This window comes from Podarcis gaigeae (genome assembly GCF_964106915.1).
Source record: "Podarcis gaigeae genome assembly, chromosome: 12".
Classification (NCBI taxonomy): Eukaryota; Metazoa; Chordata; class Lepidosauria; order Squamata; family Lacertidae; genus Podarcis; species Podarcis gaigeae.
In genome coordinates, this window is record NC_139688.1 from 27,479,069 (window position 1) to 27,502,090 (window position 23,022).

At 40.1% G+C, this 23,022-nt stretch overlaps 1 protein-coding gene across 2 annotated transcripts; it reads right to left on the reverse strand.

The window, feature by feature from the left end:
* Window positions 1-1,833: 1,833 nt before the first annotated feature.
* On the reverse strand, window positions 1,834-21,176 carry LOC310828016 (1-aminocyclopropane-1-carboxylate synthase-like protein 1). 2 transcript variants are annotated; one of them, XM_083705042.1, is made up of 14 exons: window positions 17,750-21,176; window positions 15,518-15,577; window positions 14,977-15,047; window positions 14,333-14,402; window positions 12,574-12,640; window positions 11,759-11,856; window positions 10,719-10,796; window positions 9,581-9,681; window positions 7,671-7,757; window positions 6,015-6,060; window positions 4,935-5,076; window positions 4,106-4,248; window positions 3,303-3,456; window positions 1,834-3,105 (listed from the first exon to the last, which is right to left on the reverse strand). In XM_083705042.1, exons 1-14 carry the CDS (start codon window positions 17,900-17,902, stop codon window positions 2,930-2,932), a joined length of 1,446 nt encoding a protein of 481 aa, XP_083561168.1. In that variant the 5' UTR covers window positions 17,903-21,176; the 3' UTR covers window positions 1,834-2,929. The 2 variants fall into 2 exon arrangements, with proteins under 2 accessions (XP_083561168.1, XP_083561169.1); XM_083705043.1 differs by having other exon boundaries at window positions 18,582-19,321.
* Window positions 21,177-23,022: the final 1,846 nt, after the last annotated feature.

Here is a 23,022-nt window from a genome sequence, read left to right on the forward strand (position 1 = left end):
CTGTTGTTACTGTCACACTGAAAAACTTGTGTATCTGTGTGTTCATTTACAAAAACCATTGCATCTAGGAAACAGAACTTAAGTTCAGTTACTGTAGTGATGGGAAGGCATAATTGCAGGTGTTCATTTCCTCCCCACTCCAGGGATGGGAAACTTGCAGTTGTTATAGTACAACATACATGGAGTCCTACTCCTATCAGCTGCAACCAGCATGGCCAGTGGTCAGGGCTAATGGGAGTTTTAGTTCAACACCATCTGGATTGTCGCAAGATCCTTATCCTTGTTCTTTGCCCAAACGAACAAATTTTACTACAGGATTATGCTGTTAATTTTCTGAAACTACAAGAGTTTCAACTGAGCAGACTTTTAAATAGCTGCTTGCCAAAGTTTCATAAGAATTGTCTTACTGTGTACCAGGTAAGATGTAAAGGGAGTAAACACTGTTAAGAGAGGGGGCAAGTACAGCCACATTGAAATACATGACCAGGTGTCCACTTCTAAATAAATCTTCATTGGAGAGAGGGTATTCTAACCACCACTAGTTGCTGTTACCCTTTTCCTGCGAAAGATGCTTAAGCGTATGTTTGCTAGGCTATGTATATTCTCTTGAACTATTATCATGGATCTGTTTCAGTCTAGCTTCAGACTTCCATTTGACCCCAAAACTACTAGGATGACCTATGCTAGCACAACAATATCGTGATCCACACAATTCTCCTTGGCTTCTCAGTAATACCATCAACCATGGTATCATTTTTGCACCCACTAGTTAGTGTAGGAACTGGTGGCACCATGCTTCAAGTGAGTCCATTCCTATGTAGCTGAGCAGGCCATTTCAGAACATAGTTTGGGAGCGGGGGACTACTGCCCCATAATACAGTGGTATCTCTGGTTAAGTACTGAATTCGTTCCGGAGGTCCGTAACTAACCTGAAACTGTTCTTAACCTGAAGCACCACTTTAGCTAATGGGGCCTCCTGCTGCTGCTGCACCGCCGGAGCATGATTTCTGTTCTCATCCTGAAGCAAAGTTCTTAACCTGAAGCACTATTTCTGGGTTAGTGGAGTCTGTAACCTGAAGTGTATGTAACCCGAGGTACAACTGTTACTTGCACTTTCATGTTTAGCAATTCTATCTTTGGGGGGGCCTTTCAACACCTACCTCAAGGAAGCAACTGCATGCAATATACTGATGACACCTAGCTCTACTTTCCCTTTCAATAACAGATAAAATGGTGGAAAATGTCATTTCTAAAGTCCATATTACATCACCTTAGAATGTATGTGGAAGATGATTGATAAATAACAATAAACTGAACCACAATCCAAACAAAATAGGAATTTGGTTGATAACTGATCCATCTGGAAATGGATGTGGTTTTACCTGTTCTAGGCAAGTTTGCAGCATGGATTTGCTGTTAGATCCGGCGCAAGCTCTAGGCATCTATACAGCACTTCCTTAAAATTTCAGGCTCATTCCCAACTGAAGTTGGGATCTACCTTTCCTCTATCCAAGGCGTAACACCTACAGAAAAAATAGGCAAGGTATGCTTATTGCTATACTGCACTAGAGCCAAAGTAAATTCTGCTTTTGTCCTTGCACAGCTGAAGTAGAACAAACATTGGGCAACAGCAGTTGTGGCTCCAGGTACTAACCAAAATCCTAGTTCTTTTAAACTGCAGTAATAAAAAATCCAGGGTTTTCTTTTATATAATCACAATGATTTAAAAGCTAGTAGCTGTGAAAGCAGCCCACCTCATCGGTGACAACGTGTGTAAACTGTATTGGATCTTAAATTACACAAATATCCTTTCCCAGTCAGCACAACCAAGCATATGTTTTAAAAAAATATTTATGTTAAGAGTGCAAAACTGATCAGAGAGTGCAAAGATTTTGCAAGAATGATATGCAACAGCAAAATGTACAAATAAACTCTTTTCAGCAACAGAATGAAAACAAGATTTAGACACTTTCTTAGAAAGCAGTTACAGTGATAACACCCATATAGAAAACCCAAGCTTCTTTGTTTTAGATTACTTCCTGTGCATTATACAAACAGTCTGCAAGTTGGCAACTAGTTATCAACAGCCAATTATCAACTGAGTCAACATTTTCTAATGTATTTACATACAAAGTATATAGCTTTTGTCTCAGTGGACCAATGTTTAGAATCATAGAATTGTAGAGTTGGGATCCTGAAGATCATCTAAGTCCAGCTCCCTGCAATGAAGGAATATGCAACCATTCCATACAGTGATTGAACATACAACCTTGGTGTTATCAATGCCACACTCTAACCAACTGAGCTATCCATTGCCCTGTATGAACCAAGAGATATATGCAAGATAATGTGCAAGATTCAGCTCTATTCTGCAGATTGTCCATGTTCAAAGCATCAGTCACATGCTTGACCTGAATATGAATGAAATTCAAATACTTGAAAATAAGATGGTGGCGTGACCTATTTTGAATTCTATAAAGGGGGAGAGGAGGAGGAGGAGAGTGGCCTAGTTTAAACTCTGTGCATATAGTTTAAGCATGGTCAATATTACAGTATCCTGGGGACAAATGGGAGGTCCTGAACCCCTCCTCCAATGATGCTTCCCTTGCACCTTTCCCACCTATTTTTGTCCTAACAGGTGTTACCTTTAGCCTTGAAATTCCTCTAGGGGAAAAACAGCTGAGTAGAAGTCACTGTTGCATCTAATTTGGCCCATAGTGTTCTGAGGAACAGAACTAAGTATTCCAATGAGGAGAATATAGGACAGAAAGTCTGCCAGGTTGCAAATAAGTAGAATCTCCATAGTCAAATTAGTAACCATAGGTTACAACAAAATGTTAATGCCTGCCTGCCATACTAAACAAAACAAAGGGGAGTCAGAGTTACAGTAAATATAAATATGCCATGCTTTGTTTTAGCATTCAGGTTCTTAGAAGACAGCTATTTTCTTCAAGTGTGAATATCCTTCTGAGACATCATCCACTGATGTATTTATGTAATTGGCTGAAGTTTCATCATCTAATTCAATATGCTCATTTTCTTCATGAGATGAAGCTATAGGTTCATCTATTTTATCACGTAGCATTTGCTGAAGTCTCTGAATACCTACAAAAAGGAAGCAACATAAACATTTTAAAGACATAAGATATTTCCTAAATGTCTGCTTGTATGTAGTACAGAACATATTGTAAGGCTGTATATATTCCTTGATGGCTTGAAAGTCTATGACAGTGCATATAGCTGAGTGACAAATGAGAAAGGAGAAAGGGATCAGACAACCCTTTTACAGAATTGAAACTTACACAGGTAGATTCTGTCTATAGAATCTGAGAAGACCAGCCTAAACCATCCAGGTTCATAACAGCAAAAGGCTTTCCCAGGACTAATGAGCAGCTTTTCACCAAGAATTTTCCACCATAAATCCATTTCAGCTTCAAATGTCTGCGACTTTAAGAACTAAGAGAAAACAGAAATACACGTTAACTAAATGCTACATTAGCAAACAAAGTACTTTACCTCCCCACCCTCAAAAGAACCAAAAGATCAGGTTTATCAAAGCATCTTTTGAGTTCAATTGAAGCCTTGGCGCTCTATTATTTTTCTTGCTTAGCCAATTACTCAAAATATTATTTAGGACCAGATGCTGCACCATTTATTTATTGTTTGGCATGTTATGATTTAATTCAGTGGTTTTCAACTGGGGCACCTTAAATGATGGTCAGGTGTACCCTCCTTCCTATATCCAAAATTAATGAAGAGTACTTTTTTCAAAGGCCTCTTTTAAGGGTGCAGGGTGGGGAGCTCCAAGGCCTTATCTTATCAATAATGAAAACCTGGTGCGCTTTGAGATTGTGCACGTACAAGGGGCAGGGGACTGGTCCAGTCGCAGACCAGAAGTGCCGGATAGCATTGTGATGATGCATTCTTCCGATTGGGTTTGCTCATAAGCCTATGACCTCTCAATGTCTCGCTGGGAGGGGCAGGTCTTATTTTGAATACAAAGCCCAGCAGAAATGAAGGAGCTCACAAGACCAGCCACAATACAGCCAACTGTATTTATGTCCTTTAATCCACCCTCCCTGAGCCCTCCAGGTCCTCCACGTACTTTTCTGAAGTCAGCCCACACATATAATCCTCCTGAGCTTTTTAAAACAGGTATTCCCATCTCTGCAAGACCATCCACAAGAATGTTCTGTGCTTCCTTAAGTCTTCTTTTATTGGTTGGGAAAAACACATTATCCAGCCATTCTGCCAAAATAAGAGCACAAATCAGACCACACTGTCCCCCCCCCTTTGTATTATTCAGTCTTAGTAGTACTTTGACAAATTATGGGGTGGGGAACATTGGGAACAGCAGGCACTCTGTTAAAGGGATCCTGCATGGCAAATGTAAAGTGTAAAAAGTAGCTTATGTGATTAAGAGGGTTTTTGTTTGCAGTTTTATGGAGTTAAGAAAATTCTTATTCCAGGTCAGACTATTTGTTCATCCAACCCAGCACTGTCAACTGTAACTAGCAGTAGTTTTCAAGGAGAGAGGCATTTCACATCATCAGCTGAATGAGTTAACTAATCTGGAAATTCTGTTTTGCTGGCATCAGTCCTAATAGTTAATGATGGCAAGGTAAGTATAGACAAGGCAAAGCAAGATGAGACAGGTCCTGTACAGAACTTGTTCCCTGGTTGCTCAGATGGACCCAACACCAATTCAGCCACTTTACACCAACTTCAACAATATAACTAATAAATAAAAATGAATGTAGTTCATAAATAATTTGAAACTGAGGAATAAAGCTGGCTAGATAATGGTCTAGCCAGGCACGGTGAAAAAACAGAGCTGGATTTTCCTCATCTGCAGTAACTATATAGTGTGAGGGCTGGTGTTCATTACTTGGAATCAGGGCCATGTGTGTTTGTGCACTTTCAAGTTTGCTAACCTCTGTCACGAAGGAACTGGCTGAGAACATATTGCACTGGTCCAGGACAACCATGGAAAACAGCCAGCTGATTAACTGCTTTCCTGACCTCATGATTTCTGGTGTATAATACTCCAACTCTGATGCCACACATGCCAAAATCCTTGAAAGGGAAGGGGGGAAAGTTTGTAATTAAAAAAGTCTCTCTAAAATGTTAATTCGTACACAAAGCACATTTCTATCCAAATTAGCATTATCCAATGAAGACTAAATAATTTCTGATTCTTGTAATAAAATATAATTTCTCAAGTTTCAAAGCACTTAACATTCTATATAAAATGTTTTAAAGTCCATTTAAGAAACAAAGCAGAATGATTGATTTGATTTGCATAAAGTATTTCATTAGGTTAGAATTTTTGGCTGAAACCCATATGATGATCCCTGAAGTCTAGTTTTAGATTTCCAGTGTGGTAGAACAAGTGAAATTATAAACAATATGTGGCACTTGCATCCACACAGGGTCCTGGTTGTTTACAGCCAACCTTACTTGGCCCTCTCAAACCCCCTATTTTTGTAGCAAGCAAGGGACTGTCACCTATCACTGGTTGCTAGAGTTAACCAAATCAACATGTAGTTGCAGCTCCCACATGGTGAGAGATTATAAATAGATATTCTGCCACCTAAGCAATCAAAAGCCACCCTAAACTTGCAATCTATTTATTTTGGAGTAGAATTTACATCGAAATAAACATCAATAAGGTTTGCACTGCACTGCAAATCATATCCTAAACTATGGAAGAGCATAAAGTAGTTCATAGTCTACTGGCCAGCTTCTGGTGAGCTACCTAGTTGCTTGATAGTTCTTGGGATATTGCAAATGATACTGAGTTTATACCAGAATACCATCTTCCAATAATGGCTAGACCTGCTGTGCAACTGTGGCAGAGGCAAACATTATAATCCATGATTACACTGTAGGTTTTAAGTTCTCACATACCAGATTTCTTTGGAACAATGCATTGGGTAGATGGAAGAATTTGACAGTTTCAAGAATTCAAGTACATTTTGAAGAAATATTGACAACAAATATTTCTAACCCACCTTACTAAATCCCCACATAACGTGTGTCCGGTCTGGATCTGGTAAACTAAAGAGAAAGATTTCAAGATAATTAATGTCTTACATGTATTTGGGGTGGGGAACAGTGGCATAGCGTGGGGGGTGCAGGGGGGGGGCTGGCCGCACTGGGCACAACATCTGGGGGTTAGGGTTAGGGGGCGCGAATCCACGGGTTAGGGGGCGCAAATCCACAGGTTAGGGGGCGCAAATCCATGGGTTAGGGGGCGCAAATCCACGGGTTAGGGAGTGCAAATTACTTGCCTTGCTCCGGGTGCTGACAACCCACGCTACGCCACTGGTGGGGAATCAACACTTTTCAGCCATAAAGACAATGGCAATTTACCCTGACCCAGCAAAATATTGAAGATAGAGAAATCCACAGCACAGACAGCACATGTTCTGTACACTCCACAGAAATGAATGCAAATCCCTGTGTGCATGTACACTGAAGTACATACAGAAATCTGGATCAAGGAAGTTCTAATTATGTTATATTTATTATTTATGTTTTCACCCCAACCTTCCTCCAAAGGAGCCCAAGATGGAGGGCACTGGATGGCAGTCTCCCCCCCCCCCCCACGCTAAAGAAGGTATAATTTACTTGCCACATGAAGGAATACAGTCAATAGTCCCACTCCTTCAGCATGTGGACAACAGGGTGCAGACATATTTCGCCATAATTTTATACTTTCCTGCTACGCTTGTGATGGCTGCAACCCTGCTGCGCTGGGCACATTACTTGCAAAGCAGGCTCTCTCTTACTTCACCAATGACCAGTTGTTACTCAGCTCCACCCCACTCTCCTCAAAGCATGCAACATATGTAAAAGTCCAGAAAGGAACTTGACACTAGATACTTCCAAGTGAGACATGGAAGAATTTTGGCTTGCACTAAGTGACCTAACATGTTACAGCATGCATGCACACTGGGCAGAGTTACAACAGACCTGTATGAGGAGCCTCCTGGCATGCAGAGGAAGCAGAATAGCTACAATAGTAAAGGTAAAGGGACCCCTGACAATTAGGTCCAGTCGTGGCCAACTCTGGAGTTGAGTGCACATCTCGCTTTATTGGCCGAGGGAGCCGACGTACAGCTTCTGGGTCATGTGGCCAGCATGACTAAGCCGCTTTTGGTGAACCAGAGTAGCGCACAGAAACGCCGTTTGCCTTCCTGCCAGAGCGGTACCTATTTTTTTACTTGCACTTTGAGGTGCTTTCAAACTGCTAGGTTGGCAGGAGTGGGGACCGAGCAATGGGAGCTCACCCCGTCATGGGGATTCGAACCGCCGACCTTCTGATCGGCAAGCCCTAGGCTCTGTGGTTTAACCCACAGCGCCACCCGCGAGCTACAATAGTAGTTAGCATTAAATTCACATATGAGCAATGGTCTGCTTAGTCCTAAATCAATTGACATGTAGGATTTTGTCGGAGAATGGCAAGACAAAAAAGTCTACCAACCCTTTAAAATCATACATATGCTACCGCATCACCAATAATTACTTTGAAAGAATAATTTATGCATACTGTAACTGGTAGACTATGTGTGCATATATAAACAAACAGAAGCGATTTGCTATGTTACTCAACTAAAAAGCTGACATTATTTTTTTCTAAAAAAGCAACAGGAAGGTACACTCACCTCTCCAAGCTAAGAATGCTTGTGAATGTGGTATCACCATATACAGACAGCATATAAATTTCATCCATTATTACATGTAATTTATGTCTATGTAAAGAAAGACACACACGTAAGTCATTAAATTTTTTAAATATATATATATATATGCATTCATTACTGCAATTGCTGCTTAGCAAATTCCTTAGAAAGCTGCATATTCTATACTCAATACAGTTGTTGTTGTTATTATTATTATTTAATATGTTTACTGCCCTTCATCCGAAGATTAAAGGGAAGTTCACAAAATAAAAATACAAAATGAAAATATAAAATACATAATAAAACAAAAACAAAAGCAACCAATAACTCTCATCCCACAGACATATTTAAAAGGCCATAGAATGTTAATCAGCCAAACGCCTGGCTGAAGAGAAACGTTTTTGCCTGGCACCCAAAGATATGTAATGAAGGTCCCAGGCGAGCCTCCTTGGGTAGAGCATTCCACAAACAGGGAGCCACTGCAGAAAAGTGTTTCAGTGTTGCCACCCTCCAACCCTCTTGTGGAGGAGGCACCCAAAGAACTGCTACTTAATATAAAGCAAAATGTTTTAAATAACTGAACAGTGATATATAAAAGTGAGAAGTTAAGAACCAAGTATCCATATGTAATATATTGCACAATTAAGATATAAAGGCCAGAAAACACACACCACACAGCTTATTATATTTGCATGCACAAGCCAGAAAATACATCAAACTGAATTCTTATTCCCAGTATTAGCAGGCATTCAAAAGTATGTGACTGACAGAAAGATGCTTAAATATCACAAAAGTATAAGTAACCAATTAAAGTTTATTTTTTTTGGTAAAAAATTAAAAACACCAGATTCTTAGTTTTCACCTTCAGACGCAGACTGCATCCCCAAGTCTCATGCAGTGTCATGCTGAAGTGAAAAGAATTGTGCCATGTTTTGAGGCTTACTAAATATCTAATAAACACTTTAGTTAGAATCATAGAGTTGGAAAGGACCAGAAGGGTCATTTGGCCCAACTCACTGCTATGCAGGAATCTTTGGCCCCACATGGGGCTCAAGCCCACGACCCTAAGATGAAGAGTCTAATGTTCTACTGACTGAGCTAGTTGTTACCTTCATTAGAAATAAGCCACATGTAAAAAAATTAACCCATTTCATGTAGATTGGTGGGAAGGGCAGGTATGCTAGAAAATGGAACAAGCAAGGAGGATGGAGTCCTTTCGCGGATAAACTAAGGAGGAGGAAGGGTCACTGAACATAGTGAGACTTATGTCCAAGTAAGTGTACATAGGATTTCAGAGTAAGCATTACAAGAATGTGGCCAAGGATAAAAAATAGACATTAGGGGAAGTATGAGAAAATGTATTGAAATTTAAAGGAAACATTAGGGATCCTTCTTTGAGAATGATAAAAATAATTTATTAATTCATGTTCCATATAGAATTCTACAGACTGGACGGACAAGTTACAGATTACAAGAATGCTTCATTTCATAAATTGGTTCAAACTTACTTTTCAAATCAACGTATGTGTCCATATTAAACACTCTTACCACTACTTATTTTGGTAATTACTAGTTCTCATATTTATGACATATGTTTTAAAGAATCAATATAGTCAGGCTTTACGCATACAGGGGGGAAAAATTAGCGGCACATAAAGCCATCTCCACCATAGTTATACGTTCAGAAACGAAGTTTGCCAATTTAAGAATTCTAATGTTTTTCAATGCTACTAATAACCATAGATGACTATTACCATAAATGAATTTTCTGAACAAACCTTCTTATGGCCATATGCCAAATGAACTAAGGAAATTACCAAAATAACTTTCAAAACTAACATACTGCATCATAGAAAATTAAAAGCCCAAACAAATAGCGCTAGGACTCAAACCTGTGTGCAAAGTCTAGACATTCTTTCAGTAACTGTGCTGGGTAAATGTCCCCTAATGGATTGTGAGGGTTGATCAGGATTAAAGCTCTGACTCTGATGCCCTGAAAAAAGAAAAACTGATAGTCGGGGACGCCGTCATGACGTCAAACAAAGGAGTAGCGAGTCTGCAAAATTGCCATCCTTTCATAAAGTGCCAGGTATTGAAGTTTCTTGACTGAATATGAGCATACATATTCCTTTATAACCCTAAAACATATCCCAGTATCACATTTTCATGGCATCACATTTCATTTTCATCACAGCATGGCATTTTGTTATTTAGTTATGATTTTAAATTTCATCTGCTATAATTCAAATGGCGTAATTTACAAAACTATAGATTTGATGTAATACATTAAATTATTGTTTTCTTGAAGAAATGTACATATAACACCAGTGTATAGAAAGACTGTAAAACTAGGATTCTTTTTAAACTAATGTTACTAAAACATGTTTAAATGGAAATATATTCAGGTAGGAAATAAAATTTCTTATGACCAAATTATTATGTAAATTCTGTAATTTCAGCATAACTAAAACATACAGAGTTAGGTCTAGACTGTCATGCTTAGAGCAGACCTACTGAAATTAGTAGTACTTACATTAGTCATGACTAACTTAAGTCTTGTCGGTTTTGATGGGTCTACTCCAAGCATGACAGTTGAATCCCACTCACTATTTTCAGTACATTATCTCCTGTGAAAAGATTCTGTCACCTAGTAGCTTCAAGCTACTTAAGAAAAAAACCAAGAAACAACAGCAGAAAAGATGAACTACTTTGGAAATCAAGGGAAGTAACTAAAGCAGCTTGTAAAAGGTAAGTATTAAGTTTAATATGAATTGCTCCATTTATTACTTGCAAATATTTTAATGAGCTCACATAAGAACAGGATATATATAATTTAGGATTCTAGTTTCATTCTTGAAAATGATACATTAGAATGACATGACAATCTGCTTTGGGGCAATTTGTGCACATGAAAAGAAAAAGGAGATTTATCAATTTACATTTCTAATAGGATATATTTCACTGGAAAGTTGATAAGGAAGTATTGAACCGAAAGCACAATAGTTGGAGTTCGGTACAAAATATTCCTACCTGTTCTATGGCTCTCTGATGTGCAGTTTCTAATTTTTCAATAGTTAACTGAAATGGTTGACTTTCTTCATTAGTCACCTGCATAAACATTTCAAAAGGTGTTCAAAGACAGAAATTCAGTAAAACAATGCAATCTGCTCAGAATACCTATTTATTTTCACAAAGTGTCGGTGCTGACCTTTAAAGTCATAAACGGTCTCAGTCTTCTGCCTGTCCCCTTGCTGTGAGAAGTGAAGTTTCAGGGAACCAGGCAGAGGGCCTTCTCAGTAGTGGCACCCGCCCTGCGGAACGCCCTCCCACCAGATGTCATAGAGAAAAACAACTACCAGACTTTTAGAAGACATCTGAAGGCAGCCCTGTTTAGGGAAGCTTTTGATGTTTAATAGACTATTGTATTTTAATATTCTGTTGGAAGCCACCCAGAGTGGCTGGGGAAACTCAGCCAGATGAACGGGGTATGTATGTATGTATAAATAAATAAATAAATAATTTAATTTGAGGGGGGAAACAGCAAAATGCACAAGCAAATTATGGTGGATGTGGCTTAAACACTGATGGAGCTTTCTTTTTCTTGTTTGTTGGGATGAACTCAATGCAGACACTCCCTTTTCAACTTGTTCTGGTGGAGGTAAAAGGGAGTTCAAAAAACTACGGTTCTTTGAGGATGCTTGGATCAAGGGCAGTGGTGACATTATGTCATCCCAGGAAACTGTTACTCTCTGAAAAAGATGATTAATGGATACACACACACACACACACACACACACACACACACACACTAAAAAGACTGAGTAAAACAGTCAAGACTTCTGTAGGACAGTTTGTTGCCACCTCTGCTATATACACACTTGTGTATGAGACAACATCCATAGTAAACTTATTTGCCAAAACATATAGCACAGTCATACAAGAAGGGACATGTCTACAGTTTGGTTTCCATAGTCAATAGTTGTTTTGTTGCTTGGGCTTTATATAATTGTGTTCATTCATAGACAACATATCAGTATTTATAAGAAAGGGAATATTTAGTAAATATTTACCTCACTGAACAAGGGCACATGGATAGGTTGCATTCCACCATACAGCCACATTTTGGAGTTTATTCCACCATAATATGGGGTAGGAATCAGATACCCATCTATAAAAAGAATAAATAATGGAGGTTTACTTTCTTTTTAAACAAAGTATTTTACTAGTTTGTTAAAAAACAGTGATAAATTATTTTGCCTTCATCTTACACACATCTTTAGACTACTACTTTCAAAAGCTTTGTACATAATCATTGTGCTGCCAGAATAGGGGAAAAAACATTGTGTGAACCACTTGCAGATCTGTGATTCCTAAATGAATACTCTTACTAGCATACTAAAAAAAGTGACACAAATTTCATAGTAGAGGTTTTATCCCATTCCACATATAATTTTATTGTCATTAACCAATTGTTAAGACTCTACTATAATATATATAGCTACTTAGAAAGGGAGGTGCAGACCACTAGTTTCATTCTGCTAGCATGTACTTCACATAATTTAAACTATTTTTAGCTCACTCAAAAGGCACATAAAATAAAGCAATGAAGCAGTTCATTTTCTACATGATTTAGCCCAGGCTTCCTCAACCTCGGCCCTCCAGATGTTTTGAGACTACAATTCTCATCATTCCTGACCACTGGTCCTGCTAGCTAGGGATCATGGGAGTTGTAGGCCAAAAACATCTGGAGGGCCGAGGTTGAGGAAGCCTGATTTAGCCATTATCAGCAGAGTGAACAAGATTTTATACATTCTTTAAGATGTTCAAGCACTAATTACTACTAAATAACTGCTACAATATGTGATACATATTCATGCCCCCTTACCTCCAGGATCACACAACACAGTTGAAAGCGTAGCAAAGACAGCACAGCAGCCATTCAAAACTATAAACTAGAAACAGAAGACAAAATAGCAAGATACAATTAACAAAATTACAAAAGCAGCTAAATTTATTTTAAGAAATTAAAGACAAGTCTAAGGCAAGGATATCATATACAAGTGTCAACAACTCAAACCAAATTTAAAAATGAACCACTGTAACTTCAAAACAATCAACCCTTAATTCCTCTTGTATATGTGAATTCTATTGGCTGGTATCCAATCAGCCATTGAAATGTTTTGTCGAGCTATAATGTAATTGAAATTATGGGTTCAATGGTCTATAATATATGATATAAATACAGACCAACAGAATATCCATTAATTATGTACCATTTAGTAGCTCTGATTTCCAAGTGGTTGCCTAGGTATATGTCCCTGGCAATGACCATCTAAGATGGCATTGGAGTGAGCAGGATATGTTGTTTGCAGAGTCAATGTCTGAGAAGAGTGCTATCTATGTTTGACCTCCTCGTTTTATAGAGATAATCCAAGCACTAAGTTTAGCAATCTGCCACTTTTTAGAAGTGTAAAGAAGGAAAGTGTAAATAAGACAATTGATTTCAGTGGATCTATTCTGAGTATGACTTAGTTCAAGGATGGGGAACCTCTAGCCCATTGGCTTTATTAGGCCTGGCATGGGTCTTAATTTGGCCCATAAGGCCATTTCCCCCAAATCATGCTCACCTGCTCCACACCTGATACCACGTGATATCAGCTGTGCAGCAGCCAATCCAAAAATTAGACCCTTAAAATGCACTCCTGGCATTGGCAAGGGAGGCTGGCTTTCACTGTCAATCAGCTGACATTTCATGACCATGCTAGAGGAATCCTCACCAGATGAGGGCCTGGTACTCCCTGGAGGGAATCGCACAGACATTCAGGTGGGGTCAGACAGCACCAAGGCTGAAGCAGGACTATCAGGCAATGCAACATCCCAGCAGCTGCCATCTCCTATATATAGAGGGCCTGAGTTGAGAGGCAGAAGCTGAGTCACCTCCAACTCTCAGAGAGCACTGAAAGATGAAAGGGCAGGACCAAGAAGTCCACCTGAAAGCCAATACCTCCTTGAGAATGATAAGTTACTTGTGAGGAGCTGCTTCCTCATGAGTAGACCCAACACTACTGAGAGTTCAATAGCTGAGAGATCAACACCAGTGCCTAGGGTGGGGCTTAGCAGGCTCTTGGATAAAAGCCTTCAGTTGCTTGGGAAAGCTACAGGAACAATGTCCTTATTCTAGCTTCTTGCTGAAGCTGTGCAATGAGCCTCTATGTGTGGTGTTTTGAAGTCCTGACGATCATCATCTGAGGGCAGTGTGATGTCAGGTGATTGACAGGTAGGTAGTCAAATGTAAGTGGTAGGGGAAGTAAGAATTTGGTTCATTAGCTGGATATTAGATATTGTCCAATATTTTCAAACTATTTGCCTTTGTATCTGAATGCATCAAAGTTGAGTTTCATTATTTGAAGACAAATGGGTATCTTAAGCAAAGTTATGAGAGCTTCCTCTGATAAATTTCTTTTGGGTACTGGCTTTAACATAAAATTCTATCTGCTATAACAACCTGATACATTCTCAGTGTTGCAGAGTTTCCAAAATGATTTAAAAGTGGTAACTTTTACTATACCCTCATTTCAGATCTTATGAAAGATTCAGCAAACTTTCACAAAATTAAAGGAAAGGAAAGCAACATGGTTCCTTACATGATCTGGATCTAGTGCTGTTGGAGCTTTTGCATATTCCGTAAGAAACTTTGCAATTTCTTCTCTAAAACTAAAGTTTTAAATTAACACAGTCAGAAAATTTGCATCAACATATTCATATATAAAGTTAGTTCTGGCACAACTTTAACTTTGAATTAGTCTTTTTATTCAATTCAATTGAAATTTTGCTACTGATTTCTTTAGAAGCATAGAACTTATTTTAAAAGTAAACATATGTAGAGGATCACATATTTTAAATTGCCCCATTTCTGAAACTTGATTTTGGACTGAGTCCAGAAATCTAAATTCTATAACTATTAAACAACATTGTAAATTGAAGGCAGCAATACCAAACAATTGCACAAAAGAACATTTATTTACATACAATTGAACCTATTTTTATTAAATGTGTTCAAACAACTAGACATTTATGCAGTGTTATAAGTAGTCTCCAAGCACTAACATTACTGCATCAAAAGAAAATACATCTGTAAGCCACAACCATTTATTTTAAGAGGACCTCTACAGAATAGCTTAAATCTCTTGCACAATGTGAATTTTAGTTTTTGAAATGTTTAACTGGAACTAGAAAAACAGGTAGCTGTTATAAAAAATAGATTGAACTGATAAGCAATTTTTGTTACCTTTTAATGCCTTGTGTATCTGAATACTGAAGTAAGTGAGGTTCCAGATAAGCCATGTCAGGTTTTACGAGCTGCCATTTTTTTAAAAAAAGAGACAATTAAAGTTTTTAATTATATGAATGGTAGTTAGATTCACACATTGCTATTTATATTTCCCACAGTTTATCAAAAAATTTCAAGTTAAGCTGTCTTAGCTGATCTTGGATGGAAACCAATCCATTTCTCAGAGCTGGGCCTGATTTAGGCTCCTCAGCTGCACTAGACTGGAGCCAGAACAGCAAAAGATATCACAGTCCCTCCTCACTTTCTGTCCTGGTTGGAGTAAGCCAACAAGGTTTAAGATGCAGGGGCCGATTTGCCACTCTGACCTGCTGGCCCAGTCCAGGGCTTAGGCTTGTTTTGCTTGCACTCTGCAGGGGTAATGTTATTAAACTCAGTGCTTGATTATTCATAAGAAATTATCATGGCCACTAATTAGTACTACCTATTGATCACAATTTCAGAACTAAGTTGCACAATTCATGTGGGAAGCCAAACTTACCCTTTCCTGTATTAAATCAAAGCAAAGCTTGTTCTCACTTGTTCCAAAATTCAAAATGCCCTGAAAATAGGAATGACATTTTAGATAGCTACCACCACTAATGGGTTGGTTTTTAAAAAACATTTTCGGTTTACTTTTTGCATGAACCCTCTTGGTCAGAAAACTAAACCTTGTGTCTAAAGGACAGTATGAAAATAAACTGCCACCGTTATATATTTTTTCCACTATATAAACAAAGGAGCAACAACTTCATACTCTCTTTAAGGCACCTTCCTATGTTGCCAACTTAACCACCATTTCTGCTTCTTAAGGACTGAAGTCTTCTAGACATAGATTAACTCCACATTTTAATATCTGTACAACCACTTTATTTTAAAAAAAACAGGTCTCTGGAAAGGACAAAACTCTCTTACATAAGAGTACAGACAGCAACTATGTTCACACTCAGCTGTTCTACTGATCAGACTGCAGAAGTTGGAAGCAGCGGCACTAACAACATATTTCTAGTAAGGCGATTTCAGGTCAGGGGATAATGTTAACTGTCCCATGCTGGAGCAAACCAGATTGAACTACTTCTGCTTGGACCCAGCTGGCACTTTGCCAATGAAGCCTAGACTGAAAAGCAGCAGTACAATTTCTGCTGCCACAATTTCTCCCCTCTCCTCCAAAATATCCCCTCTGCTGCATTGTATGCAATGAACTGCATCCTTCGCTCCTGAAGGCTGTTGCAAAACTCTGACCCAAGGTTTGGAAGCTTCGTATCTGCACAGTCTTTAAGATTGCCTCATTTCCACACCTTCTTCCATACAGTGTTTTATTACCACATCTCTTTCTCCACATCCCCTTGTTTTTTCTGCAGCCCTCACACACATAATTTCCAAGTGTTTCTGCTCCTCTTAACTTTTCTTCCATGCCCCCCTCCTCCACAGCACAACCACTGGTGCTCAGGTTTCGGTATTCATTCTTGTGTTGGATGGGGGTGGGGATTTCACATTGTTAGTTGACTTTTTGGATTAACACTTTTAGAGTATTTTTTAGTCTTAGATTTGGGACTCCCCTTTGGCTGTGTGAAGTGATAGAAGTTTAATAAAATAAACCAAGCCATTCCTTCACCACAGCCCAATCTTTTCACTTCTTCTCCACCCCATTTCACTCCTCAGACTCAAAACTTCTCATCTCCATCTCCAGTCTACTTCACCTCATCTTCCCACTATCCCCAACCAAAGGAGTGCCAAATGCCAACTTGAATAAAATATTGGGAGGGGGGGAGGTAAGACTTGGCCTGCGTAATTGATCACAAGGCACGCACACACCATTTGAATGGCAATGCCCATCAACTCCACCCCCCTTAAATATTTTATTTGGGGGGGGGGGGAGAGAGACTTTGGCCTCTAAGATTTGGCTTCTATGAGTCCAGCCAAGCTTCTCTTTCTGGTCCTCCAGACTTTCCCCAGTCATACACCCCTCAGCAGTTCTGCTTCACACCCTTCTTTACTGCTTTTGCCTGGCTAGAATACCTCCGTCAACTCTGATGATGCCTGCTGCTTGCAAGAGTGTAGGAAATGTGTATGAGTGTCCATGGAAATTAGTTTATTATTATTACTATTGTTGTTGTTATTTACTGTTTAAAGCTCAAATTTACATCAGTTGCCCTACCCACTTATGCCTCCGACCCCATTCACCACCAGCATGTGCCCCACCCCCGCTTTCCCATAATAAGTGGTAGACCATGGGCTTTGCATGCGGAAGGTCCCAGGTTCAATCCCCAGCATCTGCGGGTAGGGCTGGGAGAGACTCCTACCCCAAACTCCAGGGAGCTGCTGCCTGTCAGTGCTGACAATACTGAGCTTCATAGACTCAACGGCCTGTCTCTATATAAGGCAATTTTCCATGAAATTGGGCGCCTTTTCCAGGCGTTGGGCTGGAAAAGGTTGCCCTACCACCATACCTTTCCATTTAAAAAACCCACCCACCCACAAAAGCCTCTGTTCTCACACTCTTGTCACAGACACTTGACTTGACCCACCCATGGCTCCATGTTTTATACCCTGCGCCCTATTTCCTCAATACACTAGCAGAGAAGTCCACCCTCCCGCACACCTCCTGCCCCACCAGCGGCTTCTTCTACACCCCCCTTGCAAAAACCACCGACTCTCTCTCTCTCTCTCTCTCTCTCTCTCTCTCTCTCTCTCTCTCTCACACACACACACACACACACACACACACACACACCTGAGGGTTGTGAGCGGCGTCGAACGGATCTCGCACGTACATGTCGAAGCCCTTCTGCAGCAGCCCCTTTGCGCTGCCGGCAATGCCGGCTCCCCGAGCTGAAAGCCCTGGATCAGGCGCCGCCGCCGCCGCCGCCGCCTCGCCGTCCGCCATGGTGCCGCCGCGCGCGGGGAAATCTACAGTCCGCCCGCGGCCGCCTTGCGCTGAGGGAGCGGAAGGAAAAGAGGCAGCGAGACGCGAAGGGAGGAGCAGCGAATGCCGGGAAAGGGCGGCGAAGACGTGTCTCCTCAGCCGGAGGAATTGAAGGATGCGCTTTTGGAGAGCCGGTAATATAGTGGTATGCCCATGTAGATCACCAATTGGTCAGTCACAGGCGGAGCCACAGGCGGGCGGGACACACACACACACACACACACACACACACACACACACACACACACACACACGTGCCCCCCTCAAAAAAGCAAGGAGCTCACCCCCACTTGCCCCTCCTCATTTCTGAACTCCTTTTTAAAATCATTTTTATTACATTTTCTGTTTTACTATTTAGAATACTCATTTAAACATCCTTAAAATATCAATGACTTCCCCTTTTCTCTTTCCATGGTTCATTTTGCATATCGTAAACCCCTACATATTTTACATAAACTAAACCATTACTACATCCATCCAAACTTATTTGCACTTATTTGATTTATCTTAATGCTGCCAACGTTTTTCATTTCTGAACTCCTGTCATTATTCTTTCTTTCTTTCTTTCTTTCTTTCTTTCTTTCTTTCTTTCTTTCTTTTTCTTTCTTTCTTTCGAACTATAATTTGCCCCTCATGTGACTCACCCCTACCCATGGGATCCAGAAGCTGAGCTGGTGACGGTGACCAGGGCTGCAGTTTTTCCCCTCAGAGGACTGACTAGATGGAGATTTGTCTTATTTCTCTTTTGGAGCTGTTAAAAGCCCTCTTCAGGCAATATCGCCTAGACAAGGAGTGGGGATGTGTCTTTAGCCCAGCCCCCTGAAGTAAAGCAACCCAGTTACCATAATCTGCCGAGGTTTTAGGGGAGGGTAGTACCTCTGGTGGGGGACACATGTGCTCCTTCGGTGGTAGTTTGTCCACCTTTGTTCCCCCATCCTGCACTCAGCTCCCACCTGTGGCTCCTAGAAGATGTCAGCGTGTGCCAGCAGCCACATCCCAAGAACAGTAAACTGGCTGGCTAAACCAGGTGAGGGCAGCTGATGAGTCTTTAAACCTCAATGAGTTAGGGACTTCCCCTGCATGCAAAGACAGGCTCTGACCAATTGAGCGGACAGGACTAATAGTGGGTCCAACGGTCAAGAAGGCAGTTCTGCATGTGCCGTAGAGGGAAGTGAGGGGCAGATGGGGCTCGCCAACCTGGGAAGGTAGCCCACTAAGGAGAAGGAAAACTCTGAACCTAAACCTCCGCTTTGTGGAATATTTTTGGGAGAAGAAAGGGCTAAGGAGTAAATCCTACAGAAATCCGGAGTGGAGTCCCTAAGGCGGTTGGATGGCACCTTGTACACTGCCTTCTGGCAACTCCTGCAGCCAACCAGGTGGCCAACATATTGCTCTGCTTTCCTCTGGGCGAGGCTGAGAGTGGGGTCTTGTCATCTGGGCAGACTAGGGCCTCCATACACACTGCCTAGGCTTGCACCCCAGGGAGGTCACTTCAGTGCTGCTAATGCAGCGGTTTGACTTCATCCCCAAGAGACACCCTCCATTGTCCCTCAAGACAAAACAGATGCCAACACATAGTCCATGTTTTATGTATGTCAGCCAGTATGAGTAATTGTTAATGCAAAAGTCCATCCCACCTGCCTTCAGTTCCTGATCAATATAAAAGGTGTGTAGAGAATAATATTTTTTTGGTTGGTTACTTTTTGTGTTTGTTTCTTTCCTGCTGTCTGTTTTGTTGTTAATATTAATTGCATTTGTATACCACCTTTTTCTACAGGTTCTCCTCCTCCTCATTTAGTCTCCACAATAACCCTGCGAGGTAGGTTAGTCTGAGAGGCAGTGACTGGCCAAAGGTCACCCAGTGACCTTCCTGGCTAAGTATAGCACTCAGGCTTTTCTTTACATGCTTCACTCAGCAGAATGAACATCTCAAGATCCTGACCTACTGCCTTGGATTGGTAATGATGAATTTTATTCTCACTCAAGATGCTAGGGAACTTAGAACACGTGTTTTACAACTAGATGGACTGGAGAAAGAAGTTAGGTGGCGGCTTGGGACCAAACTGCCTAAAAGTGTGCCTTATCCATTATCAACCAGGTGGAGGGGCAGTATAAAACTCAATAAATAAATCCATCTCAGATCCTACAAGTGGCAGCTAAGGCCTTGGTGGTGTACTAGTGGGGAGTACCCACTTGATATTGTCCTTTTCCATGGTGGTTCCCCATTTGTGAGATGTGCCTATTAAAAAATAAGACACTAAACAGGCATAGGAATGCATGCCTAAGAGCCTTGTTTCACTTTCTCAGAAAGAGAGTTTTACAGACAACTGTTGTCAGGTCAGAGCCATTTTTCTTTTATGTTAAGCAAATTGAAATAGACAATATTGTACAATAGAAGCTAGGCCCAGATGACAATGCTGCAACTGTTAATTCCTCTTCTCAAATTGTATTCATAACTGACGTGCATAAGATTGCTCTGCTTACTCAGAAGTAAGATCCACTGAGACTTACTCCTTGGCAACGGTATAAGATGGTGGTTGCTACCTTGAGTAAATTGGGTTAACAGAAAATAAAATGGTTACTTTTCAGATAACTGTATGCATGCATCTAAAACTGTGAATTATACCAATTCTGATTGTTCTTGTGTTTTTCATACTGCTCCACATCAAATAGAGAACATTTATTTATGGCAGAAGTACACAAGTTAAAATGAATACCCTGTAAACAAAAACCAGCACAATATTCTGGTTACATATTTACTTTACTGTAAAGGGGAAAAAACCTGTGACTGAAATTTTCCCAGACATAATTTATGGGCAGCTCATCTATCCCTCAATGTGACTGCGTCTACCCGTGTTCACTCTCTTTCAAGGAATCTTAAGATCTATTCCAGCTGGAGCAAGCCACTGTTTTTTTTTTGCGAGGTCAGTCAAGGATAATTGCTATGTGTAAACAGACATCTATCCTACAGACAGACTGTTATCTAATAGCAAGCTAATACCATATAATGCTTGCATAATAGCCTAGGAAAGATTATGCTAGGAAAAGTCATAGGAGTTCGGAAAGAATCTACCCTGTGAAAAGAAAAGATACCATATTCTTATCAGTACATAAACACTTGTTAACACAAAAAAGTATCAAATCACTTTTTCTTCAAACATTTATTGAGAGCAGCTTTCTAGATTTGTTTGCTTTTGTCTTCACTTTGGATTAGGAACTTGATCTGATAACAATATAATCAAAGCAGAAAACAGCTTCTGTTACTTTAGCTACTTGTATGCTAATACGTACTGCATGGAAGTTTCTCTGAATGAAGAAGCATGCAGTCACATTTTCCTTTAAAAGTGAAATATTAACATAAAGTACCCTCCTCTTGGCATTTTGATAAAAGCTGTAAAAAAAATCATGCGCTGTATTTTTATATTGTAAACAGCACTGTGATCCTACGATGAAGGGTGCTATAGAAATTTAATAAACAACAACATGTATTATTGCTGTTTTTTATTTTTTTTATTGTATTGTTGTTCCCATAATCAGAGAATAACTAAACACAACATATAGTGGGTGTCAATAAACTAAGGTTTATTCAGAGTAGATCCATTTAAAGTAATGAATGTGTTAGGTCTACTTTAAGTAAAAATTGTTTGAATAGCACCCAGTGCTTTCAAACCCGAATGTTCCTAAGTAACATATTTCCAATAAAATATACTTCAGCTAGTATTTAGGAATTGGTCAATGACTGACAGTTGTGTAAAATAAATCTGACAAAACTGCATCATCAACTGTTCTTCAGATTTATTAATGACTGAATAAAATGTGACTGGGGTATATTTCTTCTCATGGGAACATCTCATGCTACAGCCAATTGTGACTAAGGTACTATAATTTGATGTAGCTGAGACTGCACTATGTGTCTAGTTTTTTTGAAAACAGTTACACTGCTGGCTGATCCATTCACCTAGCTTACCCTCTGGAAAAATGTTAAGGGATTGGGGGGGGGGGAGGTAAGATCCTTCCTGCCACCTGGGTGTGTTACAGGCATGCAAGTCCCGAAGGTGACTGGGTCTTGAAGCAGCATCCCAACATCCCTTAAGTGTATGTCCAAGTGGGGAACACAGAGCTCATCCCTGATTACCCCTGGGATGGATCCTGCCCAATGCCCCAACCACCACAGGAGGGCCCATCTTACCCTCTGCCAAATAAAGGCAGCTATAATTGATCTTAACAAACCAGGTTAAGATCCTGTAGTCAGATATTGCAGAATGCTCAGTTTTCAGCTACAAGAAGTGGAAACTAATTTACTGTAATTTGGTAGCTTTAAGAGCATAGCAGGTTACTACATTTTAGAAGCAGTTATATGGCATTATGTAAATTAAACACTTGCTGATACTGCCAGACATGGTTACAGTATATATACTGGTTCATATGACAGTTTGGGTTACATCAAAGGAAGGTTCTGATGCTACTACTATTCAGAATAGTTTGACATCTGCTTATTGCTAAAATGGTAATTTCAGATACTAATCCACAAAGTGCAAATTTGAGAGTTTATGCTTCTAAAACCATTATTTTCTGAAATAATTATGGAAAGGTTAGTCAAGGCCTGTTGGATAGGTCAACTGAGAAGGCCATCTGACAACTCATAAGCTGTTAGGTCAGTGAAAGGAAATATATCTTGGGTTGTCAGCAGGTACCGTTTGAAATAAATACTGAGAAACTGAATTAAGGTTTTAACATACCACATGGGCAGAGTGTGATACTATGATACTGAGATGAATTCTGATATTTGCAGAGGAGGGCAGCCAAGATGATAAAGGCTCTGGAAACCAAGTCTTATGAGGAATGCTTGAGGGAGTTGGGTATATTTAGCCTGGAAAAGAGGAGACTGAGAGGAGATATGGTAGCCATCTTCAAATATCTAAAGGGCTGTGGCATGGAAGGTGGAGTAAGCTTGTTTTTTTCCTGCTCTGGAGGCTAGGACCCGAACCGATGGATTCAAGTCATAAGGAGATTCTTACTAAACATCAAGAAGAAATTTTTGACAGTAAGAGCTGTTTGACTATGCAATTCCCTCAGGAGGT